General features: G+C 39.7%; 1 protein-coding gene across 5 annotated transcripts in view; it reads right to left on the bottom strand.

The window, feature by feature from the left end:
- Positions 1-22,239, bottom strand: part of ENPP3 (ectonucleotide pyrophosphatase/phosphodiesterase 3) — an 86,054-nt gene that overhangs the window by 51,904 nt on the left and 11,911 nt on the right. For all 5 annotated transcript variants that reach the window (XM_073337330.1, XM_073337331.1, XM_073337332.1 and 2 more), the window contains exons 2-9: positions 21,847-21,925; positions 17,131-17,253; positions 14,832-14,957; positions 11,281-11,341; positions 5,962-6,059; positions 3,465-3,544; positions 2,599-2,718; positions 1,312-1,421 (exon numbers count right to left, since the gene is read on the bottom strand). In XM_073337330.1, coding sequence (XP_073193431.1) covers positions 1,312-1,421; positions 2,599-2,718; positions 3,465-3,544; positions 5,962-6,059; positions 11,281-11,341; positions 14,832-14,957; positions 17,131-17,253; positions 21,847-21,925 — 797 coding nt within the window. The remainder of the gene's footprint in view (positions 1-1,311; positions 1,422-2,598; positions 2,719-3,464; positions 3,545-5,961; positions 6,060-11,280; positions 11,342-14,831; positions 14,958-17,130; positions 17,254-21,846; positions 21,926-22,239) is intronic.

Genomic DNA, 22,239 nt, shown 5'->3' with positions numbered 1-22,239 from the left:
CATACTAGTGACATATAACGATTCTTTAGGACTCCATGTCCACCTAGGAATAGCAATCATAACTGGCACAGTTGAATTATTAATTTTACATGGTGCTCAAGGTCCAGGTCCTTCTAACACTGTAAATTGCAAATTTTCTTCCCCAATATTATAAATTCCCTTTTCCACCAACTGTGGTCCAGATAAGTATGCTGTGTAACAAGCTTGGCCATTCAAGTCATGATACCACTCCAAGACCTCTTTCTACTTGGCTTCCCAAGAACTCAGTTTGACTCCAGAGTTCGTCACTCAGGTATCTTTAATGGCATATAGCAATACAGGGGATGGATCAGGGTACCTCACAGATCCAAATTCACCCAGAAATCCTCTCCCTTTTGTATACACTGGCACATCTCATTGCATTACTATAGACTGCAGCACACATTTTTGGACTGGCTTAGTTACTCTGCAGGAACCAGTCTTTGTAGAAAATGCTCTGTTCAAGCACTATTCATGCTGGACCTGCTCTTTACCTCATCTTTACATTCCCGACTTATCTTGTGTATAGTAAATTGTCCTGGGTGTTGCCCCTCTTATCTTATCTTATCGGATGCATCCGATGAAGTGAGCTGTAGCTCACGAAAGCTTATGCTCAAATAAATTGGTTAGTCTCTAAGGTGCCACGAGTACTCCTTTTCTTTTTGCGAATACAGACTAACACGGCTGCTATTCTGAAACCTGTCATTAGTTAGCACAAACATTCTGTTTTCAGCCTGCTAATCTATTTACCTCCTAAATCCCATCTTCTGAGAAATGAGGCCTCCCTCATGTTCAGTTACTCATGTCAAGTCAGGCCTATCTACAATCTATACATTTCCTATAAACAATACACTAGGAAACATTGACTTGTTGTGAAGATACTATATGAGGATTCTCATTGTGAAAAAAATCAGAGAAACTACAATATATTTTGCAGATTTGCCTGGAATATTTTTCTGTTTTTATCAAAATTGCAGGACTGTTTTCTAGTGGGAAACTGTCATTTTGCTATAATTTGAAACTATCAAAGCCATCTAGGGGATAGAAATGCCCACCAATTATCCACAGTAACTGGGCATCTAAGTCCCTTAAGTGGTTTTGAAAATCTCAGCCATAAATGTTAGTTTCACTGGAAAAGTGGAATAATTTGACACTAATCTGGTGTCTGTTTCCCAGAACTTTGGTAAGAGCTCTAATACTTCATCTTTATTAAAAAAAACTATTGCCAACTTGCAGCTTTGGACCAGCTTGTAAGACTTGTGTCATAAATCTTTTGACTATTCTGAAACTTACTTGTTGTACAACCTGTACAAATTGGGGTATGTTCCATTAATAGGTACATCTGATCCAGGCCAAAAGAAGGTGCCAGCCTTCAAATTCTGATACATTGCTGTCAGCCAGATCTAGGTAGAGGACACAAATATCTTATTTCAAGCCATTCACACTACTGGATAACCACATACAAGACAGTACAAGCCAAAGTACAGATTCAGAAAAATGCAAGGGCAGATCCTTTGCTAGGCTCACATTTTTCAGTTGTTTCTTTCACCTGCCCTACCATTACCCAACTATTGCAATGTTTTGTGATTTGATATTTTTCTCCTGTTTACAGGATTGAAGATGGGATGTTGCCCTCTATTGGCTGTTCACAGTTTAGCAAGAATGTCAGGGTATTTCTATACCTGACAGCTAACAATGATCTTCCTTTTGTTCCAGTGATAAAGGCCTGTGGTTTTGGTTGTGATAGGCTAGGACACAGTCTGAGCTCAGCAGCAGGTATATGTTGTTTTATTACACAGAGGGGATAAACTTGCCATATTTAGGGTTGCAACCACAGTCCCCGTTACAAGGCTGATTGGATTCCTCATGAAACAACAACAAAAGTTGTATATTTGAACCCACGCAATTTTTAGTTCTTTTTCAAAATGTTTGGTGCTCTGTTTATATTTTGAGATTACTGGTGAAAGAATATCAGTTTTAGGTCAGAGCTAAAGTTATCGATTTGTGATGAAATACGCAATATTTTATACTTAATAAACTACTTGGGCAGTGAGAGATCTATGATGTCCTCAACTGCACATTCCCTTGCTTTGTAAATGATGGGACAGATAAGGACAGTTGACACTCAATAACATTAAACTGTTTTTGTTTGTTTGTTTGTTTATAAACAAAACTTTTTGTTTTTAGATTAGACTTTCAGACCTCATGTAAAGGGTTACTGCTGCAGTTTGCACAGCTAAGTTCAAAGTGCAAAATCTAGTAAAACTCCCAGTCACTTAAGTGGTGCCAGCATTTTACTTCAGGTCTGAATATGGGCCAATGCATTTTAAATTTGCTCATAAAGTATCACCATTAGATAAAGTTTTCAGATATAGAAAATAATTCAGATGTTAAAGGTTAAACAACTTTTCTTCCTGTATCAAAGGCAAACCGTCCATTAAAAAATCAGCAATACACACCGCAGGATATGGACTGTGGAACAAACTGATGAACCTTGATATCCCACAACTTGGTATTTTATGCTTTGACATGAGCTAATCTGGAGGTTATGACAAGCACCATAGAAAGAATGACACATACTGGCTGTCCTTTCCACCAGATAGGGTTGAATTTTGCCTGCCCAGAAAGTGAGAAACTCTGGCTCAAGTTTACATCATACATGTTGTTGTCAATGATACCATGAGATTCTGGATACAAACCCTAGGAATGAAAATAAATTAAGAAAGGTGAAATATTTCTCTCATTCTTAAAGTAAAATTAAATCTATACTGTGTTCCATTACAACTGAAGATAGAAGTTAGAGATAGAAAAGATTTATCACGTCATCCTTTTATCTGCCAATCTGTTCAACTTCCATATTTTCATCCCGATTTCATTTAATTGGTGAAATTACTATAACACATGAAGCCTTATGTGTCTGTAAACAGGTATGATAGATCCCAATTGGTTACATATAAGCAGCAAAAACAATTTTAATATGTCACTGAGACCAGCACTCCTATACAGGTTTCAGAGTAGTAGCCGTGTTAGTCTGTATTCGCAAAAAGAAAAGGAGTACTTGTGGCACCTTAGAGACTAACAAATTTATTTGAGCATAAGCTTTCGTGAGCTACAGCTCACTTCATCAGATGCATTCTAACAAAGAGCAGGAATGAATAATCTGTCCACAGGGCTAGGCACAGACACCTCTGCTAAAGAAGGCAGCATATTTATGTAAACATATGAACTACAGCCCCTTTCTCCTCTGCTGCTCTCTGCCATGCCCTTCCACGGTTCCTAGTCCAATCCCTCCCTTATTGTTATTTTCACTGTAGTGTCACACCTAAAATGAGATTGTTAGCTCTTTGGGATAAGAACTTCCTCTTTTTCTTTTGTCCTGCTAAAGCACCTAACATTTTGCAGGCTGTACAAATAGTGAAGAATAAAAATAATAAATTTTCACTCACCGTGACAATAGTGTAGTGGTTTGGGAAAGTTTTGGTGGGGTAAACAGCTCTCATGTACTTTGAATGCGTGCCACATGTTTCTGCAACAAATCATGCTGAGTGATTATAAGATTACTTCCCAAGCAACTGTAATATTGAAAATTAGAGCTGGTCACAAAACATTTTTAGATGACATTTTCCACCAGGTTCAGTTTCTGTGATTCAAGGTGTCATATTCCTCATATGCAAATATTCAGACAGACAATCTCTCTACGGTACTTGTATAGCCCCCATTACTGTAGCACCTCACATTTTTTAATAGCACAACACTCCCATGAGGTAAGGAAATGCTAATAGCCCCATTTTACAGATTTGAAATTGAGGCAAGCATACAATGGCTAAATGATTTGTCCAAGGTCACACAGGCAGCCTGGCAGAGCAGGGAATTAATCCGGATCTTCCAAGGCCAAGACTAGTGACCTAACCACTGGACTATCCTTCCTGTCTCCTTTGAATAATCACTTCTCTTGCTGTGCAATGGTTTACTGAAATCCAACTTCATGCTTCTGTTTAAAAAGTTTCTGTCACTCAGTCAGAGATCAGAGAAAGAACTGGGGGTTCAGTGATCCCCCACACTACATAAAAAGCGAACAGTCAGGTTGAACAACCCATAGGCTGAAAACTGTTCATCCAAACTATTTGTCAAAGTGCTTATGAATAACAAACAAGCACAGTGGATTCATCAGGCAAAGTTTGCAAATAATTCACAGACAGTGAAAAGGGTTAAATTCATAATGAACATTACCTGCAATTAATAGTTTGACTAGCTCTACTGAATGTAATACCTAGGTTTTCTGGGCCAAACTATTAAAAACCATCTATGGAGTTAGTAAAGATACAAGGATAGATCACAACAACCTCTCAGGTTTGTGATAACAGCATGAGTGGTGGCAGCGAATGTTTTTTTAAGGTTTTATATTATCATCTACTGACCACCAATGGTCCACAAAGACCTCCTGTGGGGTCTGCAGAGTTGCTGGTGTCACCAGGCTAAATCACTGATAAGTCTTCAAGCACAAAATGAGTTTATGTTCATGTTTCTCTTCTTAATCCTTTCCTAAACGTACTTTGTTATGTAACCGAGCCCTACAGTTGCTGCAGACAATGTGTGGGATCAGCTGGGAAAAGGAAATGGTCCTTGAGAGGAACTGGTTCATGATATGAAAGTTAGCACACCACTGTTTTATCATCTCGCACATGTAAATAACGGGGTCCCCCCCCCAGCTACTATAATAAGAAACAAAGTGTGTGAGTCCACAAACCAATGTTAACATTGAAAACAGATGCGTGTGACTGGTCAGTGTAAACCAAAGTTCAAAATATCCTCCTGGAAGCTTGAGATTAACATTTCTTTCATTCCAGTAGGAAAGATACACTTCCCTTAAATCTGTTTCAAACAGACTTTGACATAAACTTGGACTTTTCATGAAATGACTTATTAGCTGATTGTATTTCTTCTGCTGACTCAGTAACAGCAAAGCATAAAACACTTATGCAAGGGTCAGGTCAGTTTGCTCATTAGTCAGAGTTATGACTCTCTTACAGCCCTTGTTATATTTAACAGGTTAGCCACAAAACAGATAAGTTTGTTTATCCAATTACATTTAGTGGCTTCCAGCAACCATGTCAAGTTTTTAAATATATAATATAAAAAGTAAACACATGATCATTCTGTCACTTTCAGAGTCTGGTTCTTGTGGGGAAAGTGAAGAAGATGATTGAATTGAACCATAGGGACACTAGAAGCAATGAGGCTCTGATTCTAAAGTATTCCCATGAAAACCATATTCAACTTATGTGCAAGTTTTGAGGGCCCACTACAGCAACATGCTGATGACCCTCTATTCCCACTAACTTCAGAGCACTGTGCATCTTTCAGGAGTGTGGCTGTACTAATTAAGTGAATCAGCATATTAAAGTTTAAATTTAATAAATTTGAGTGAAGTAATTGATGATAGTTGATGAACATTTAAATACGCAGCTGTCTATGAATAGAACAAAATTCCAGACTCAAAAAGACTGTTTCTTTGAGTGACATTTCACTGTTACACAGTTCATTGCTCTTTAGTATTATGATATAATTTAATGACATTAAGTGATGATCCTTTGGACATTTTATTACAATTTACAATAATTTAATAAAATGGAGGATAGAAAATGTATTAAAACTTTCACTGGAACTTTTTCAGCTTCAAACTTTATTTGAATGAATGTTTCACAATATTTATTTAAATAAAATTTGAGGCTGCAAGCCAGTATTGGTGGCCACTGGTGCATGGGTGACTACAATGAACTCTAACTCCCAAGTTAATCCTGAGCAAACCACTGATCCAAGAACTACTATGAAATATTCCTCTTGTTGACCAGGGAGTCACATGTATAAAATGGTGGAAGAGGGAACTGAAGAAATTGCCAGCAGGTTCTGTTTTTAATTGTCACTTCTTTCTTGGTAACTTACTGAGTTTTTCGATATTCGGCAGTAAAGAAGTCCATGTTTGTAAATATTCTGCTCTAAAACCATCCATCGAAAAAAGGATAAGCGGTGGCAAATCAAACCTGCAAGTAAGTGGGAGTTTGTCATCAGAAAAGAGTTTTAGCCACATTCTGCGGAATGCATAGTTATGTCAATAGTGTTGACCCAGAAGCCAGGAACAGAAGTTCCAAATACTTTTTTTTACAAGTTTATAATCCTTTATAACAATAAATCATTATTCAAAAGGCAAAGGAAGGTTATTTACATTAGCTTTCAAAAGTGTGCTATCAAACAGCTGCAGGGGTACAAGAATAGGAACCCTAAGTATACTTAGAATTTAGGAAAAGTAACTTATAGGTTTTTATTTTAAAACAAACTATAAATATAAACAAATAGATGATGGGCCAAATTAGCTGGAAGATACTGCTTATGCCAGGGTCTGAATTTTGTCTTTTGTCTCTCAATATATCCTGAAATCCTCTTCAAGCATGTCCACACAGATGGTCTGAACATTCTAACAATCAGCCATTAGGTAGGGTGATCAGATAGAAAGTGTGAAAAATTGGGATGGGGGGGCGGGGGGGGGGAGGTAGTAGGCGCCTATATAAAAAAAAGCCCCAAATATCGGGACTGTGCCTATAAAATCGGGACATCTGGTCATGCTACCCTTAGGAAACTTTGCCTATCTGGCCTACATCTTGGGGAATGAAGCTTTCTTGTGGAGGGTTTGTGCTAACTCTCTCCTGATTTCCTTTCTGAGAAGTTTAATAAGCAGTCCAAGTTCTTCCCACACCAAATCCTTCCACAACCTCCACTGAGCTGGAGCACACTTTCTCAATATCCAACTGAGCTTAATCAGTATTACCAGGAGAGTTTAGCCTCTAATAACATGTTATTCTGTAACAGCTAATATAAAGAATCAAGGCTAAAATCCTTAGCTCTGAGTGACTTAATCAAATATAGTAGGTGTGATGTTAGGATACACAAATATAAACGGCCAGGTAGAAAAAAAATTAAATTGTTATGGTAAACTCTTACCAGGAGGAAACAGCTGTGACAATAAAACTCTGTGGTTGGCTAAGAATTGACCATTGTTCTACCACATACAATCCGACAGGAAAAAACACATTAGTAAATGTTAAGTAATAAACATTATAAAACTCCGTTTTTAATAATACAGGGTTGACAAAGGTAGTACCCAGTGCTTTCAGTCCTGTAATTCAGCCATGTTTGCTAAACATAATTATATATTTTATAGTTTCCTTAGAAACAATTATACCCGGGAATTATATAGAAAAAGCAGCTTTGTCTAAATTAGGGATCTGTACACATGGGACCTAGCAAAAAATTGAATTAAAAATCTTTATGAAGGAACATCGTACTCCATATATACACCCTCTCCACATTGAGTAAGAACTGTTCTAACAACAATGCTATGTACAGTTATTGCTAGCAGGGTTTTAACACCGTTATGCTGTTTAATGCTGAGAGCGATTAACTGTTTTCACTGTTGGGAATGGCCTGTAGGCCTATTTGCTAGCATGCATCTCCGTAAAAGCACCCTTTCCATGCCAATAAGGAAACCTGCTAGCAGCAGCCACATTTCAGACAAGGTTGTAGGTGGCACATTCCTGATCTAAACCTAAATCTGAACAGGGTCTTAAACAGCACTGTGATTTTAGGAAATACAACATTTAAAGAGATACTCACCTCCCTCTATCCTATGAATCTGTGCTTGAAACTGGGCAGGTTGTTTGTTAATCTAAGAAGTATATTTTCATACTCTATGCACAGAATCCTTGCATGGAGAAATCCTTGTTCTTTGGGATGAGACTATATTACTAAAAGTGTTCCTAGTTATAAATGCAGCTAAAGTTATCTGCAAATACATAATATAATGGTTCACTGGTCAAGTCTATGTTTGTAAAGAAACCACGTATTATACTTTGAAGACCACCTTTTAAGGTGGTGTTCTACCCTACCTCCCCATATGCATCAGCAATATTGTATATATAGAAATAGCTGCATACCTGTTTCATAATTCTTCGTGATTTTTGAAAGTGTTTATATATTATATGTTTCCATCCCTTTCTTTCTCCCCCTCACTTTGCCAATTCCTCTCAACTGACCTTTCTCCCCAAAGCTACCTCAAGTAAAAAGTCCTGACTAAGGTAAGAAATGGCATTCAGAAATCAGAATAGCTGTTGCTTTCTGCAGAGCTGCTGACAAAAAGAAATGACTCCCAAGTAATTGCTTCAAAGTTGCACAGAGAGAGAGAACAATGATATGTGATGGACTATGAACGACTCAGCTAAGAAAAAAATACTAGGGGTTTTTTTTTTCCTGAGAAGTAGATGTACAAATCATTCCTGGTTTTCATAAACAACTGAATTTTTATGTGGAATTGATCTCATGTATTCTATTCTAAAGTGTGTTGCGACAGATCATTCCCAAATTTAATTAAAAAAAAAAAGTGTATACTGGTTGAGCAGAAAAGCTGGCTAAGTCCAAAGTATTATACTCTCTGCCTGCATCATCAGCTGAATTCTAGGGAACAGGATTCAAAGCCTTCCAGAAGAATCAATGTAATATAGTACTGGTATGAGACAGATAGATTATCCATCCCAGGGGAGTACTACATTATATTATTCAGTAGGATTGGTATTACAGTAGCATTTAGGGGCTCCAGTCATGGACAGGACTCTGCTGCGCTAGGCACTATACAAATACATAACAAAAACTGTCCCTGCCCTGGAAAGCAGACATTCTACATAAAAGATGATAGAAAAGGAGATGGATACAATAGACAAGGGGAACACAGCGGAACAATGAGGAACTGGTCAGCATCAGTGTATATACCTTTCTATACTTTTCTCATTGTATAGAGAAAATATACTAATATTCCATCCCTTTTCTATCAGCCACTTCCTTCTAGGCTAAGAGCTTTCCATGTTAATTTATTATTAAATATAAGTGAGACAGCAGGGGAGAAAAGAAAAAGGGGACTACTGCTAAGAATGTCCTCTGAAACCTGCTAAAAGCTGAAATCACTAAAAAAGAGAAAGAAGAGCATGCTGTGCATAATATATGCCGATAGCTTGGACGAAGGTATTATCAGCATGAGTTTGGGATAACCTGTGGATAACTCTTGACTTCATCACTTGTGAGTGGTTTCAGAGTAACAGCCATGTTAGCCTGTATTCGCAAAAAGAAAAGGAGTACTTGTGGCACCTTAGAGACTAACCAATTTATTTGAGCATAAGCTTTTGTGAGCTACAGCTCACTTCATCGGATGCATACTGTAGAAAATACAGAAGGTGTTTTTATACATACAAACCATGAAAAAATGGGTGTTTACCACTACAAAAGGTTTTCTCTCCCCCCACCCCACTCTCCTGCTGGTAACAGCTTATCTAAAGTGATCACTCTCCTTACAATGTGTATGATAATCAAGGTGGGCCATTTCCAGCACAAATCCAGGTTTTCTCCCACCCCCCCCCAGCCCGCCCCAAACCCACTCTCTTTGTGTGTGTGGGGGTGGGGAGACAACCTGGATTTGTGCTGGAAATGGCCCAACTTGATTATCATACACATTGTAAGGAGAGTGATCACTTTAGATAAGCTATTACCAGCAGGAGAGTGGGGTGGAGGGAGAGAAAACCTTTTGTAGTGGTAAATACCCATTTTTTCATGGTTTGTATGTATAAAAACACCTTCTGTATTTTCTACAGTATGCATCCGATGAAGTGAGCTGTAGCTCACGAAAGCTTATGCTCAAATAAATTGGTTAGTCTCTAAGGTGCCACAAGTACTCCTTCACTTGTGAGTGTTGTGGCCACCCCATACTCTGGATATCACTTCCACATATGAGTTATCAGTTTGTGTGTATTTTATATATAGTATATACAACAGTGTGGTCACTTAATAGCATTTGTTATATGTGGGCATCTTGGTGGTTCTTATCATAGAATCATAGAATATCAGGGTTGGAAGGGACCCCTGAAGGTCATCTACTCCAACCCCCTGCTCGAAGCAGGACCAATTCCCAGTTAAATCATCCCAGCCAGGGCTTTGTCAAGCCTGACCTTAAAAACCTCTAAGGAAGGAGATTCTACCACCTCCCTAGGTAACGCATTCCAGTGTTTCACCACCCTCTTAGTGAAAAAGTTTTTCCTAATATCCAATCTAAACCTCCCCCACTGCAACTTGAGACCATTACTCCTCGTTCTGTCATCTGCTACCACTGAGAACAGTCTAGAGCCATCCTCTTTGGAACCCCCTTTCAGGTAGTTGAAAGCAGCTATCAAATCCCCCCTCATTCTTCTCTTCTGCAGGCTAAACAATCCCAGCTCCCTCAGCCTCTCCTCATAACTCATGTGTTCCAGTCCCCTAATCATTTTTGTTGCCCTTCGCTGGACTCTCTCCAATTTATCCACATCCTTCTTGAAATGTGGGGCCCAAAACTGGACACAGTACTCCAGATGAGGCCTCACCAATGTCGAATAGAGGGGAACGATCACGTCCCTCGATCTGCTCGCTATGCCCCTACTTATACATCCCAAAATGCCATTGGCCTTCTTGGCAACAAGGGCACACTGCTGACTCATATCCAGCTTCTCGTCCACTGTCACCCCTAGGTCCTTTTCCGCAGAACTGCTGCCTAGCCATTCGGTCCCTAGTCTGTAGCGGTGCATTGGATTCTTCCATCCTAAGTGCAGGACCCTGCACTTATCCTTATTGAACCTCATCAGATTTCTTTTGGCCCAATCCTCCAATTTGTCTAGGTCCTTCTGTATCCTATCCCTCCCCTCCAGTGTATCTACCATTCCTCCCAGTTTAGTATCATCCGCAAATTTGCTGAGAGTGCAATCCACACCATCCTCCAGATCATTTATGAAGATATTGTTCTGACATTGTATGTGTGTGTGTGTGTGTGTGTGAATATCAGAACCACCAAGATGCCCACATATAACAAATGCTATTAAGTGACCACACTGTTGCATCCCTTGCCCTGTGCTCTTCCAATTGCCTGCTGATGTCACTCGCATGTTGTCTAAAGTTTAAACTGTGTACTCTTCAGGACAGGAAGCAATCTTTTTCAACTGCTGTAAAACAACTAATGCAATTTTAGGCACTGTACAAATAAGAATGATTTCTTATTACAGGATTCCCAAAATTTGTGCACTTTGTTATTTCTGAATCTTATAACATTTTTCTCCATCAGAAAAGGTTCAGTTACAATGTTGAAAAGACAAATGCAAAAAAATTCCATTTGCAGACTGATAAGTGTACAAATCATCCTACCCTTCTGGGCACTGAGAAGTGTTAAGTGATGGACACGCTTCTTTCACCCAAGGCGTTTCACCTGAAAAGCATAAAAGGTGTCACTGCAGCACTGTAGAAAAGTAAATATACAACACAAAGCAGTTTCCTTTCCACTCCCCTGTGATTTTCTGAAACTCTGCTTAATGCTCCTAAACATTTATCATATGCTGATGATCCACTAGAGTCTCTTTAGAAGAACAAAAGGAGTCATGAGAGAGGCAAGAAGGACAAATCAAAGAGGAAAGGAATAATAGAGAGAACTGATGGGGCAGAAAAAGCAGTGGATTATTTTTAAAGTCTTCTCCCTCCCACAGAAAAGCCCTCCCACTAAGGATCCCAAGGCAGGCGGAAACAATAACCATTTTCAAAGTAAAAAGAAAAGGAGTACTTGTGGCACCTTAGAGACTAACCAATTTACTTGAGCATAAGCTTTCGTGAGCTACAGCTCACTTCATCGGATGCATACTGTGGAAAGTGTACAAGATCTTTTATACACACAAAGCATGAAAAAATTCCTCCCCCTACCTCACTCTCCTGCTGGCAATAGCTTATCTAAAGTGATCATTCTCCTTACAATGGAGATCTACAACCTATCCTGAAGGATGACCCAACACTCTCACAAATCCTGGGAGACAGGCCAGTCCTTGCCTACAGACAGCGCCCCAACCTGAAGCAAATACTCACCAGCAACCACAGACCACACAACAGAACCACTAACCCAGGAACCTATCCTTGCAACAAAGCCCGTTGCCAACTGTGCCCACATATCTATTCAGGAGACACCATCACAGGGCCTAATAACATCAGCCACACTATCAGAGGCTCGTTCACCTGCACATCCACCAATGTGATCTATGCCATCATGTGCCAGCAATGCCCCTCTGCCATGTACATTGGTCAAACTGGACAGTCTCTACATAAAAGAATAAATGGACACAAATCAGATGTCAAGAATTATAACATTCATAAACCAGTCGGAGAACACTTCAATCTCTCTGGTCATGTGATTACAGACATGAAAGTTGCAATTCTTCAACAAAAAAACTTCCAATCCAGACTCCAGCGAGAAACTGTTGAATTGGAATTCTTTTGCAAATTGGATACAATTAACTTAGGCTTGAATAGAGACTGGGAGTGGCTAAGTCATTATGCAAGGTAACCTATTTCCCCTTGTTTTTTCCTAACCCCCCCCCCCCCAGACATTCTTGTTAAACCCTGGATTTGTGCTGGAAATGGCCCACCTTGATTATCATACACATTATAAGGAGAGTGGTCACTTTAGATAAGCTATTACCAGCAGGAGAGTGGGTTTGTGTGGGGGGGGGGGGTGAGAAAACCTGGATTTGGGCTGGAAATGGCCCAACTTGATTATCATACACATTGTAAGGAGAGTGATCACTTTAGATAAGCTATTGCCAGCCGGAGAGTGGGGTGGGGGGAGGTATTTTTTCATGCTTTGTGTGTATAAAAGATCTTCTACACTTTCCACAGTATGCATCGATGAAGTGAGCTGTAGCTCACGAAAGCTTATGCTCAAATAAATTGGTTAGTCTCTAAGGTGCCACAAGTTCTCCTTTTCTTTTTGCGAATACAGACTAACTTGGCTGTTACTCTGAAACCTGTCATTTTCACAGTGACCTTCATTGTGAATTATTAAAGCCAACAATTATAAATCTAAATAAAAAGTGAAAATTAAATACAGCCAGGAGAAGGGGTGAGAACAGGTTCTGGTATTATGATTAAAACACTGAAATAGTTTTTTTGATTCGTTCCCACCTCACAATTTCAAAGAAGTCCATTTATAGATGCAGGCGCTATAGAATCTATAGATCCTTTATACCCTCTGACATTATAGTCATGAAGTGTGGTTTGTTTTGCCAGTGGCATTTTTGCTATATCCATTAACATATTTGCATACAGAACAGACAAAGAAGGTTGGAGACAGGTTCTTTGAGTTGGAGTCTATTTTGTATTTTTCCTATAGAAATGCTAAAGTATCTATAACAACATGCCACAAATGTTCTCATTAAAGTACCACGTAACTCCAGGCACCTATTTTGTGCATCGTTTGAAATAGCGATGGACTATAATTAAACTCTCAGATCCAAACTCCCCTAACGTCATTGGTTTTGGGAATCCAAACCTGAATCTGGGTCCACATTTAATGTCTGAAACCAATATATATGAGTCAAATGAAAATCCCAGATCTAAACATCCTTATGAAAATTTCAAACCCAACAGCCATGAATTTTAGGTTGGGCCGGGGGGGAGGGGGGTGTGTCTTAAATCAGGGTACAAAATATATATATTCTATATTTAAGTTAAATTTCTTTTTCCATCTGTATATTTTGGACTGCTAAAGATTAAAGGGAGGGAGGTGCTTTTAACTGAAATACTGAAGCAGTGTCATTGAGTATTTCTGCACCACAAAGTGCCCAGGATGCAACAGAGTTCATGACACTGCTCTAAAAGTCCACTGTAAATGCTGTCCTTGTGTGTGGCAATGAGAGTATGATATCACCTGCCAGTGGCTGACCCACAAAAAAGTAAGGAAAACTACTGCTATTGTCTGTTAAGGAAGATCCTCTTTAGGACAAGTGGCAGACTAGGGGCACCGGAACAGGGGGGGCCAAGAAGCCATGGCCCCATCAATTTTAAGAGGCATAGCCCTCCCACTTTTTACCTACTTTAAGGGTGAGTGTCGGGGGAGAGGGCAGAGAGGAATGAGTCTGGGCGAGGCCTGGGGGAAGAGATGGAGCAAGGACGGGGCCTGAGGGGGAAGGGGCAGAGCAGGGGACAGGGCCCCAGTTCAGGGCCCCCCCACACTTTTAGGGAGCTTCCGGCACTGCTGGGCAGAGACCCGTATTTTCAGAAATAAAGGACTACGGGTTCTAGCCCCACTTCTCAGGTGCATGTGTGATGTACCCAGTAATTCTATCTGCTATCTTCAGCTCATGGACTCATCTTACACTCTCTAAAGGAACAGTGCTTGGTATATAGGGTCTACTGTCTTAAACAATGTTAAAATTAATTTTAAAATGTGCTTATAATGAAATGTTATGAAAAAGTTACATTAACGATGGTAGTGACATGTTTTTTAGATTTCACCCAGGTCAGAGCAGGGACGGTGCCTTCTTCCATTTTGGGAAAGCACATTATAGGTGCTCCTGCAATAATAATATCTTTTCGTGTTTCTTAGGATTTAATTTTACACAAACTACATTCCTTTCCAGCAATCACCTTCCTTCTCACAAACCTAAATACCAGGTGTTTCACCACAAAGCAGCCACTCCCCAAGTGTCTCAGGCACTCAAAACACATTTACAGCTACAAGAAATCTAAACTTGCTCAAATAAAAGCTGTAGGTATCTTCAGTTAGGCACCAGAAGGGTTTTATCAGAGTTGCTAACAATTACAAAGCCCCATATGTTTATTTTATATGTATTTCATGTATATTCACTTGGGTAGCTTCCTGTAAATATCCCTATAATAGAGCAAATCACACTTTTAAATATTAATTTTTGTTTTACCTTTGCAAATACTTTTGTAGTTTACACAGCAGTCTTTTTTCTCCAAGCAGTCTTCAGAACAAGAACAGTGGCTTCCAGTTATCCGTGTCTCACCACAACGGAGTTTAGTGCATGTCCATATCTGAGCTGAAAAATTATTAATTGGTTGTTGTGATAGAATTCACCCCTGTGTTCATGCCCTACACCCTACTGTAATAATCTTTGCACAAAGTATGCCTTGTAGGTATCATTTGAAAACTCATAATTTGCTGGTCAGTATTGTCCTGGTAAAAGATGGTGGCAACATTGCCGGTTAAGTTATAAGATTCCTCTGCAGGGTGTTCTTAACACATGTTCCAAATCCCACAGCCCTGCCCAAACAGAAGTTGGCAAACAGGTCTGGCCTAAACAAAGGAATGTGTACTCTGCTTAATTTGCATTTAAGCAGTAAAGAGAGTCATCAACCAGGAAGGGAAGACAAAGGAAGTTGAAACAGGTGAAAAAATCAACAGGGAACATCCTTCCACATAGACATTTTGTCCCCTGGTTCTCAGACGTAAATGTTTTTCAAGAGGGGGACTGAAACTATTATAAGGAGGGACAAACATCCCAAGGCTCTCTCTCGCTCTCTCTCTCCTGGCCCATTGCATTCACTGCACCTGAAGAGACAAAGGAAACAGTTGGACTCTGTATGAGGGGTTTTTAACTAAAGAGTTTGGTGTGTAAGACTGCTGAAAGTATATGGTGCAAAACCGTGACTGAATCCAATATAGTTTGTTAAATTAGGCACCAGAAGGGCTTTATCTTTATTTCTCTTGTAGCCATTTTTGACTTTTATGCCTCATTACTTATACTTGTTCTAAATCTATCTCTTTGTAGTTAATAAACTTGTTTTACTGTTTTATCTAACCCAGTGTATTCAAGCTGAAATGGTTGGGCAATTCTATTTGGGGCAACAAGTTGTGTGCATATTATTCCGTTCAAGGAAAAATGGACTTAGCATATTTGTACTGTCCAGGACAGGGCTGGGCAGTATACAACATGCATTTCTGAGAGACGATCTGGGCTGGAGGTGTGTTGGGATCACCCTGCAATATAACCAAGGCTAGTAAGAGCCAGGATGTGGATGGCTGGCTGCAGCACACACACAGACATAGCTGGAAGTGACTTTCATGCTGGAGGCTGTCTGTGAGCAGACCAGGCTGGAGGCTGCACCAGCAAGGTATTGTAAAGGGAACCCCAGATTATAGGGCAGTGGTGACATAGTTATTTGTTAGCCTGGATTGTACCCTGGTATGTCACAGTTGTGTTTTCGTATGAAGAAAAAAACCACAATTCCATTCAGAGCACTGAATGTATTCATCTGTGGTGAAATCAGCAGGACTGACAAGCCCATTGACGCTATTGGGAGCTGTTTTGAATCAATTGTCTCTGAGGGAAGAGAAAGAACAGCGAAGAAGAAATGTTGCATGATTCCCAGCAGATGGCAAACAGACCAAAGAATGAAGGAAGGTGTACGTGTTACAGAACAGGAGTGAGAGAGAGAGCAGAACAGGAGAGATGGATTTCAAGAAGCTGTCAAGGGAACAGTTAGAGTTCAAAGGACCATGCAGGAAAAAGACACTGGATGTGATACAGAAGCAGACAAGTCTGCTAGAGAACTTTGTAGCCCGTGGATCCAATTCATCCCGTTAACATAACCATCGTGTGCTGCATGCTGTTCAGAACACAGGGTACTGGGGGCATCCATTAATCGCCTCCCTGCCTTCTGAGGGGGAGGTAGTTGTCCTGTCATTCCATGCCCCTGGACAAGGAGAACAGCTATGCTCCCACTCAAGATATTCATGACCTTGTCTGGACTAACAAGGATGATTATGAGAGAACTGGTTATCTGTGAAATAGTTTGCTTGGTTTTATGTTGGCCCAGTCTTGTTCGGTGTGAATCAATGAAAGTTAGTCATTGAACATATATACTTGATTTAAAAGTTTACTGAAGTACGTTCTTCCTTAATAAAAAAAAATGTGGATGTCTTTCAGGAAAGAAATTAATCCCAGTTTATATTTCATATCATGTCACCTTCAAGTACAAATAGCATGGCACCTTAACAACATGCATTCAACATTCATACACAACAGCTCCAGAATTCATTACATGCCATAACAAGTCTCTAAAATACAAAAGATGGCTGGGAACCTTTTTTGCATCTGTACCCGTGGCAGAATAAATAAACATAGCACATTTATCATTTCCCCTCACCCTCCCTCCAGAAAAATTAATACAAAGACTAGACTAACAAATCTCACATTTATGGGAACGTACTTGGTTCCAGACAGGTACCCTCATAATCCCAGCAGCAGTTTTGAAGCTCTTTACAGCCACCATCACACTGGCAGCCCTGCCCCTTTTTATTAAATGGCTCATTACATCTGTTTCTGCAGCTGACTGTAAAGGGAAAAAAAGATGGTTTTAGCACCAAAATTATTCCAATCCTTAAGCATACAACAATGAAATGGAACATGGCCAGGAGCCTAGAGTCAGAATGTTCTGAATAATTGTCAAAAACTATTTCCCAAATCACTTGTCAACATATTTAGTAAAATTAATAATATAAGCTTATTTCCATCAAAGTTGGGAGATGTCCACACAAAACTTTGTGTGTGCGTATGTAAAATTAGGATAATTATAAAAATAAAAATAATATGAATATCATGATGAATAATGACATGGGGAAAATATGTGAAATTCAGACCACGTAAACAGGCCTTGTAAACTTAAAATTGAAAGTAAAAAAATATTTTAAACTATTAATTTTAAAGTTATATAAAGAGATACAGTCATATATGTTCACAAAGAACTCTGTGCCAAAACACCTGTCTTGAATCCTCCCTTCTAAAGGTCCCTGAGGGTTTTGGCTTCAATCCTCTGAATGTGCTTAACATTATGCATTTCTCCCAAAGTCTGAGTAAACAGGTAGTCCTTGCAACATGCCTTTAACTTAAGCGCAACAAATTCAGGCATTTTGGTCCAAAGGAAGAGAGGGTTCCTGTGGCAAAGTATACTACCCTTTTAAAATACAATCTGAAACTTACAGGCAAGACATCCCTGGCAGAGCCCAGGAGCACGCTGCCCAGCTCTTGGAGCTGGACTATATGAACAGGAAAAGCAAGTTCTTCAGATGAGAGGGACCAGAAGCTACGTTGGCAGCTATAAACTGCAGGTTCCCTTTCCCCACACACCCACACCCTGCCCCACAGGCACCAGGATGCTAGCCTGATCTGGGCTCTAGAGATTTTGTTTTCTGACTCTGAGTTTGTTTGCTCTGAGGCAAGGGCCTTATGAACTTCCTTAAACTGCTCCTCCCCTGACTTGATGCCTAAGGGAAAGGGGAAAAGCTTGCCTGCCACCTAGAACAATAAGAGAATTAGGAACTCTACTCATGGATTCATAGATATTAAGGTCAGAAGGGACCATTATGATCATCTAGTCTGACCTCCTGCACAATGCAGGCCACAGAATCTCACCCACCCACTCCTGCAATAAACCTCTCACCTATGTCTGAGCTATTGAAGTCCTCAAATCATGGTTTAAAGACTTCAAGGTACAGAGAATCCTCCAGCAAGTGACCCGTGCCCCATGCTACAGAGGAAGGCGAAAACCCCCCAGGGCCTCTTCCAATCTGCCCTGGAGGAAAATTCCTTCCCGACCCCAAATATGGCGATCAGCTGAAACCCTGAGCATGTGGGCAAAATTCACCAGCCAGATATCCAGGAAAGAATTCTCTGTAGTAACTCAGATCCCACCCCATCTAACATCCCATCACAGGCCATTGGGCCTATTTACCATGAATAGTTAAAGATTAATTAATTGCCAAAATCATGTTATCCCATCATACCATCTCCTCCATAAACTTATGGAGTTTAATCTTGAAGCCAGATAGGTCTTTTGCCCCCACTGCTTCCCTTGGAAGGCTATTCCAGAACTTCACTCCTCTGATGGTTAGAAACCTTCATCTAATTTCAAATCTAAACTTCCCGATGGCCAGTTTATATCCATTTGTTCTTGTGTCCACACTGGTACTGATCTTAAATAATTCCTCTCCCTCTCCGGTATTTATCCCTCTGATATATTTATAGAGAGTAATCATATCTCACCTCAACCTTCTTTTGGTTAGGCTAAACAACCCAAGCTCCTTGAGTTTCCTTTCATAAGACAGGTTTTCCATTCCTCGGATCACCCTAGTAGCCCTTCTCTGTACCTGTTCCAGTTTGAATTCATCCTTCTTAAACATGGGAGACCAGAACTGGGGCAGGATCAGTTTGGAGGTCTTCTTAAAGGGGACTCTTTCTTAAAAATTAGTTTGCCCTTCCCCTTTCTCAGATCCTATCCAGTCCTAAAATTAAGTTTGGAGGTTTGAGTGCCTTTAGTCACCAAAGCTATGGCAATAACACACAGGGAGAGAGTTCTCTCACACTGTGAAGCCCCAAGCCATTTAGGGCTTTATAAGTCAAGCCCAACTTCATCTGGAACCAAAAAGGTAGCCAATAAAAAGCATGCACCTGTAAATGTATTGTAGATACAGATCAGAGCATTTGTACCTCAAAGTGTCATATTTGAACCAGCAATTTATGACGTAGACGTGCAACTACCCAGATTTACAGTTCCACCACATTTGCAAAAATGCAGGTGCACATTTTGCAAATGTACACTTCTCTATTCCCCATCACTGACAATTTGTCAAGTGTTTTCTAGTTGAGTTCTAGTCTGTTAAAAGAGGGTTTGGCTGCTGCTGATTTTAATGGATGTATTTACATTCACCCAATATGAAAAGGTAATCCTACCTTGTTTTCCTACATGAATAATCCATTGAATGTCTGACCTTGTTCTTGGGACTTTCAACCACCCTAAATTGTGAAGAAGGGTGGAATGGACCTAACTGAATTTAAGTTATTTTGCATTTAACATGCTGAGTCTCAGGGTATGTCTACACTGCACAGTTAATCTGGGTTTATCTGGTTTTAGCCCAACCCCCCTACCATCCACACAGAAAAATCTCTGACCCAGGTTTGGAGGTGCTTTAAGCCCAGCTTGTTTACCTAGCTGAGGTGTGTGGGTTAGAGCCCAAGTTGGGTTCTACTCTAACTTGGGCTGGCACCTGCTCACTGTGCAATGAGATGCCAGCAAAACCACTTGAGTGTTAACAGTCCTCCACTGCCCTTCCCACAATTCTCCCTGAAGGACAAACAAGCTTTCCAACAAGAGACTGAGAAAGACTCCTAGAGTTTCTCACAACAAAGAACCATGGCATATGCCCCCAGACACACACGGACAAGTGCAGCGACAGTTAGGACATAGTAATGCAAATATGGCTTTGCTGTGTTAGTGCTCACACCCAGGCTAGACTAACCCAAATGCCAGTCACCAGGTTAACTGTGCAGTGTAGATATAGCCTAAATCAGGAGCAGTGTCATCCTTTTTTTCTATTTGAAATGCAAGTTTTCATACTCTTAACAATATTAAATTCCTTTTTATTATTTGTTTAGAGACTATATAATGGAACAATAGAATATTCAGGTGCAGAAATCTAATTATATTTTTCAAAAACTTGAGATATTGCAGAATTATTATGGGAGCTATCCTGAAATTTACTCTGAATACTTAAGTTTATCCCATAGGATCAAAGTCATTTTCATAAGATTTAATATCTCTGACTTTGTACTGCAACTGCTTGCTATTGTGTTACTATTTCATAAGCTAGGCCAGTCATAATGAAAGAAGTAAGAGTAAATGGGCTTGATTCACAATTGCCCTGCAGCTTGCAGTCAAATACACCAGGGCAAAGTGATTATAAAAGATGGTATTCTGATCTGCTAACATTTTACACCACTTTGCATTAATTTTGTGCAGGCATAATTGATTCCTCAGGGTGGAAAGCAATGGCGAATCAGGCTCTACATGTCCATAAATGATACATGGCAAGTTGAGAATACATCATACTATTTGGTTAAGAGTCACTGAAGAGTAACTACAGTTCATCGTCATAGTTACAAAGAATATCACAAGACTCCAGAAGAAGGAAACAAGCAAGAAAAATAATGAGTGGGGAAGAGTAGGAAAACAAGTTTAACACATTAATATAGATACCATAAGAATGAGGAAAAAACATTTCATCATCATTCTGTGGCTGCACAGATAGAATTTGTTTTAAATGAATCTATCCAATTGTTGACATTTCACTGAGCCGGTTGGGACATTTTTGACAAAATAAAATGTCATCAAAGTAAGTTGTTTTGTCAAAGCCAAAATGTTTTATGGAGGCATATCAGTTTCAGCAAAGTTTTTGTGTGAAAGGGCCTTTTTTGGATCAAGAATTCTCTGGTCACTTCTGACAAAAGAGAGACCGAATTGAAAAGCTCAGGCTTTCAATCTGAAAACAGATGTTTCAATGTATTTCCATTTTCCAAAAGCATTCCAAAGGTTTTGATTTTGTTCCAGTGCAGAATGAAAACAAATTTTGAAACCTCAAGAAATGCCATGAAATGGAATTGTTGTCCTCCAGACAGCATTGCATTCTACACTGCATTCTAACTAGACTAGTTCTCATTAGTAATTAGAGCTGATCAAAAATCAGAATTTCCATCATATGGGAAATTCGGACATTTCAATATGTTTTTGTATTGAATCAGGATGAAAAGTCTAAATAGCAAATTTTCTCATGGAATGGAAAGTTCAGACAAGTGTCAGTTGGGAACTGCTGTATACTTACTTGGCCCATCATCCTCAGATCTTAATCCAGACTATCTTTCATAATGCAGCATGATAATGTGACTCACATACTGGCCAAATTTTTTAAAGCTGTCCACCAATTTTGGCGGCTTTCTTTTTATGTTGCGCACCCTGAGAAACCTAGGGCCTAATTTTCACAAGTGTTGAGCACCCACGGTTTATTTTTAGTGAAATTATAAGTCATCCTCTGTTTAAATGCTTTGCTGGATGGAAGTGTAAATTAACACTGTACTGAAAATATTGTAAACGTACCTTGTACTTGGTCTTCATGTTTTAGTCCTAGTCCCAAGCCTAGTCCAAGTGATATAACCACCAAAGAGACTAAAAGAACCTGTCACAAAAAAGTCATATACTGTGAGGTATTTCATTTGCAGGTGACACAAAAATTGGGGGAGTGGTAAATAATGAAGAGGACAGGTCACTGATTCAGAGCGATCTGGATCACTTGGTAAACTGGGCACAAGCAAACAATATGCATTTTAATATAGCTAAATGTAAGTGTTGTAGCCCATAGAGCCAGCGTAGCCCTTTATTTTACTCAGCAGTAACACAAGGAACCTACAGTCCTGTATCCTATGTAAGGCATTGGCTTAAGTAAGTAGAACAAAAAATGTAGGCCATACTTACAGAATGGGGGACTTTATG

Source organism: Lepidochelys kempii, chromosome 3, assembly GCF_965140265.1.
Source record: "Lepidochelys kempii isolate rLepKem1 chromosome 3, rLepKem1.hap2, whole genome shotgun sequence".
NCBI classification, from domain to species: Eukaryota; Metazoa; Chordata; order Testudines; family Cheloniidae; genus Lepidochelys; species Lepidochelys kempii.
Note: the sequence above shows the minus strand (reverse complement) of the source record. Positions and strands in the feature narration are given on the sequence as shown.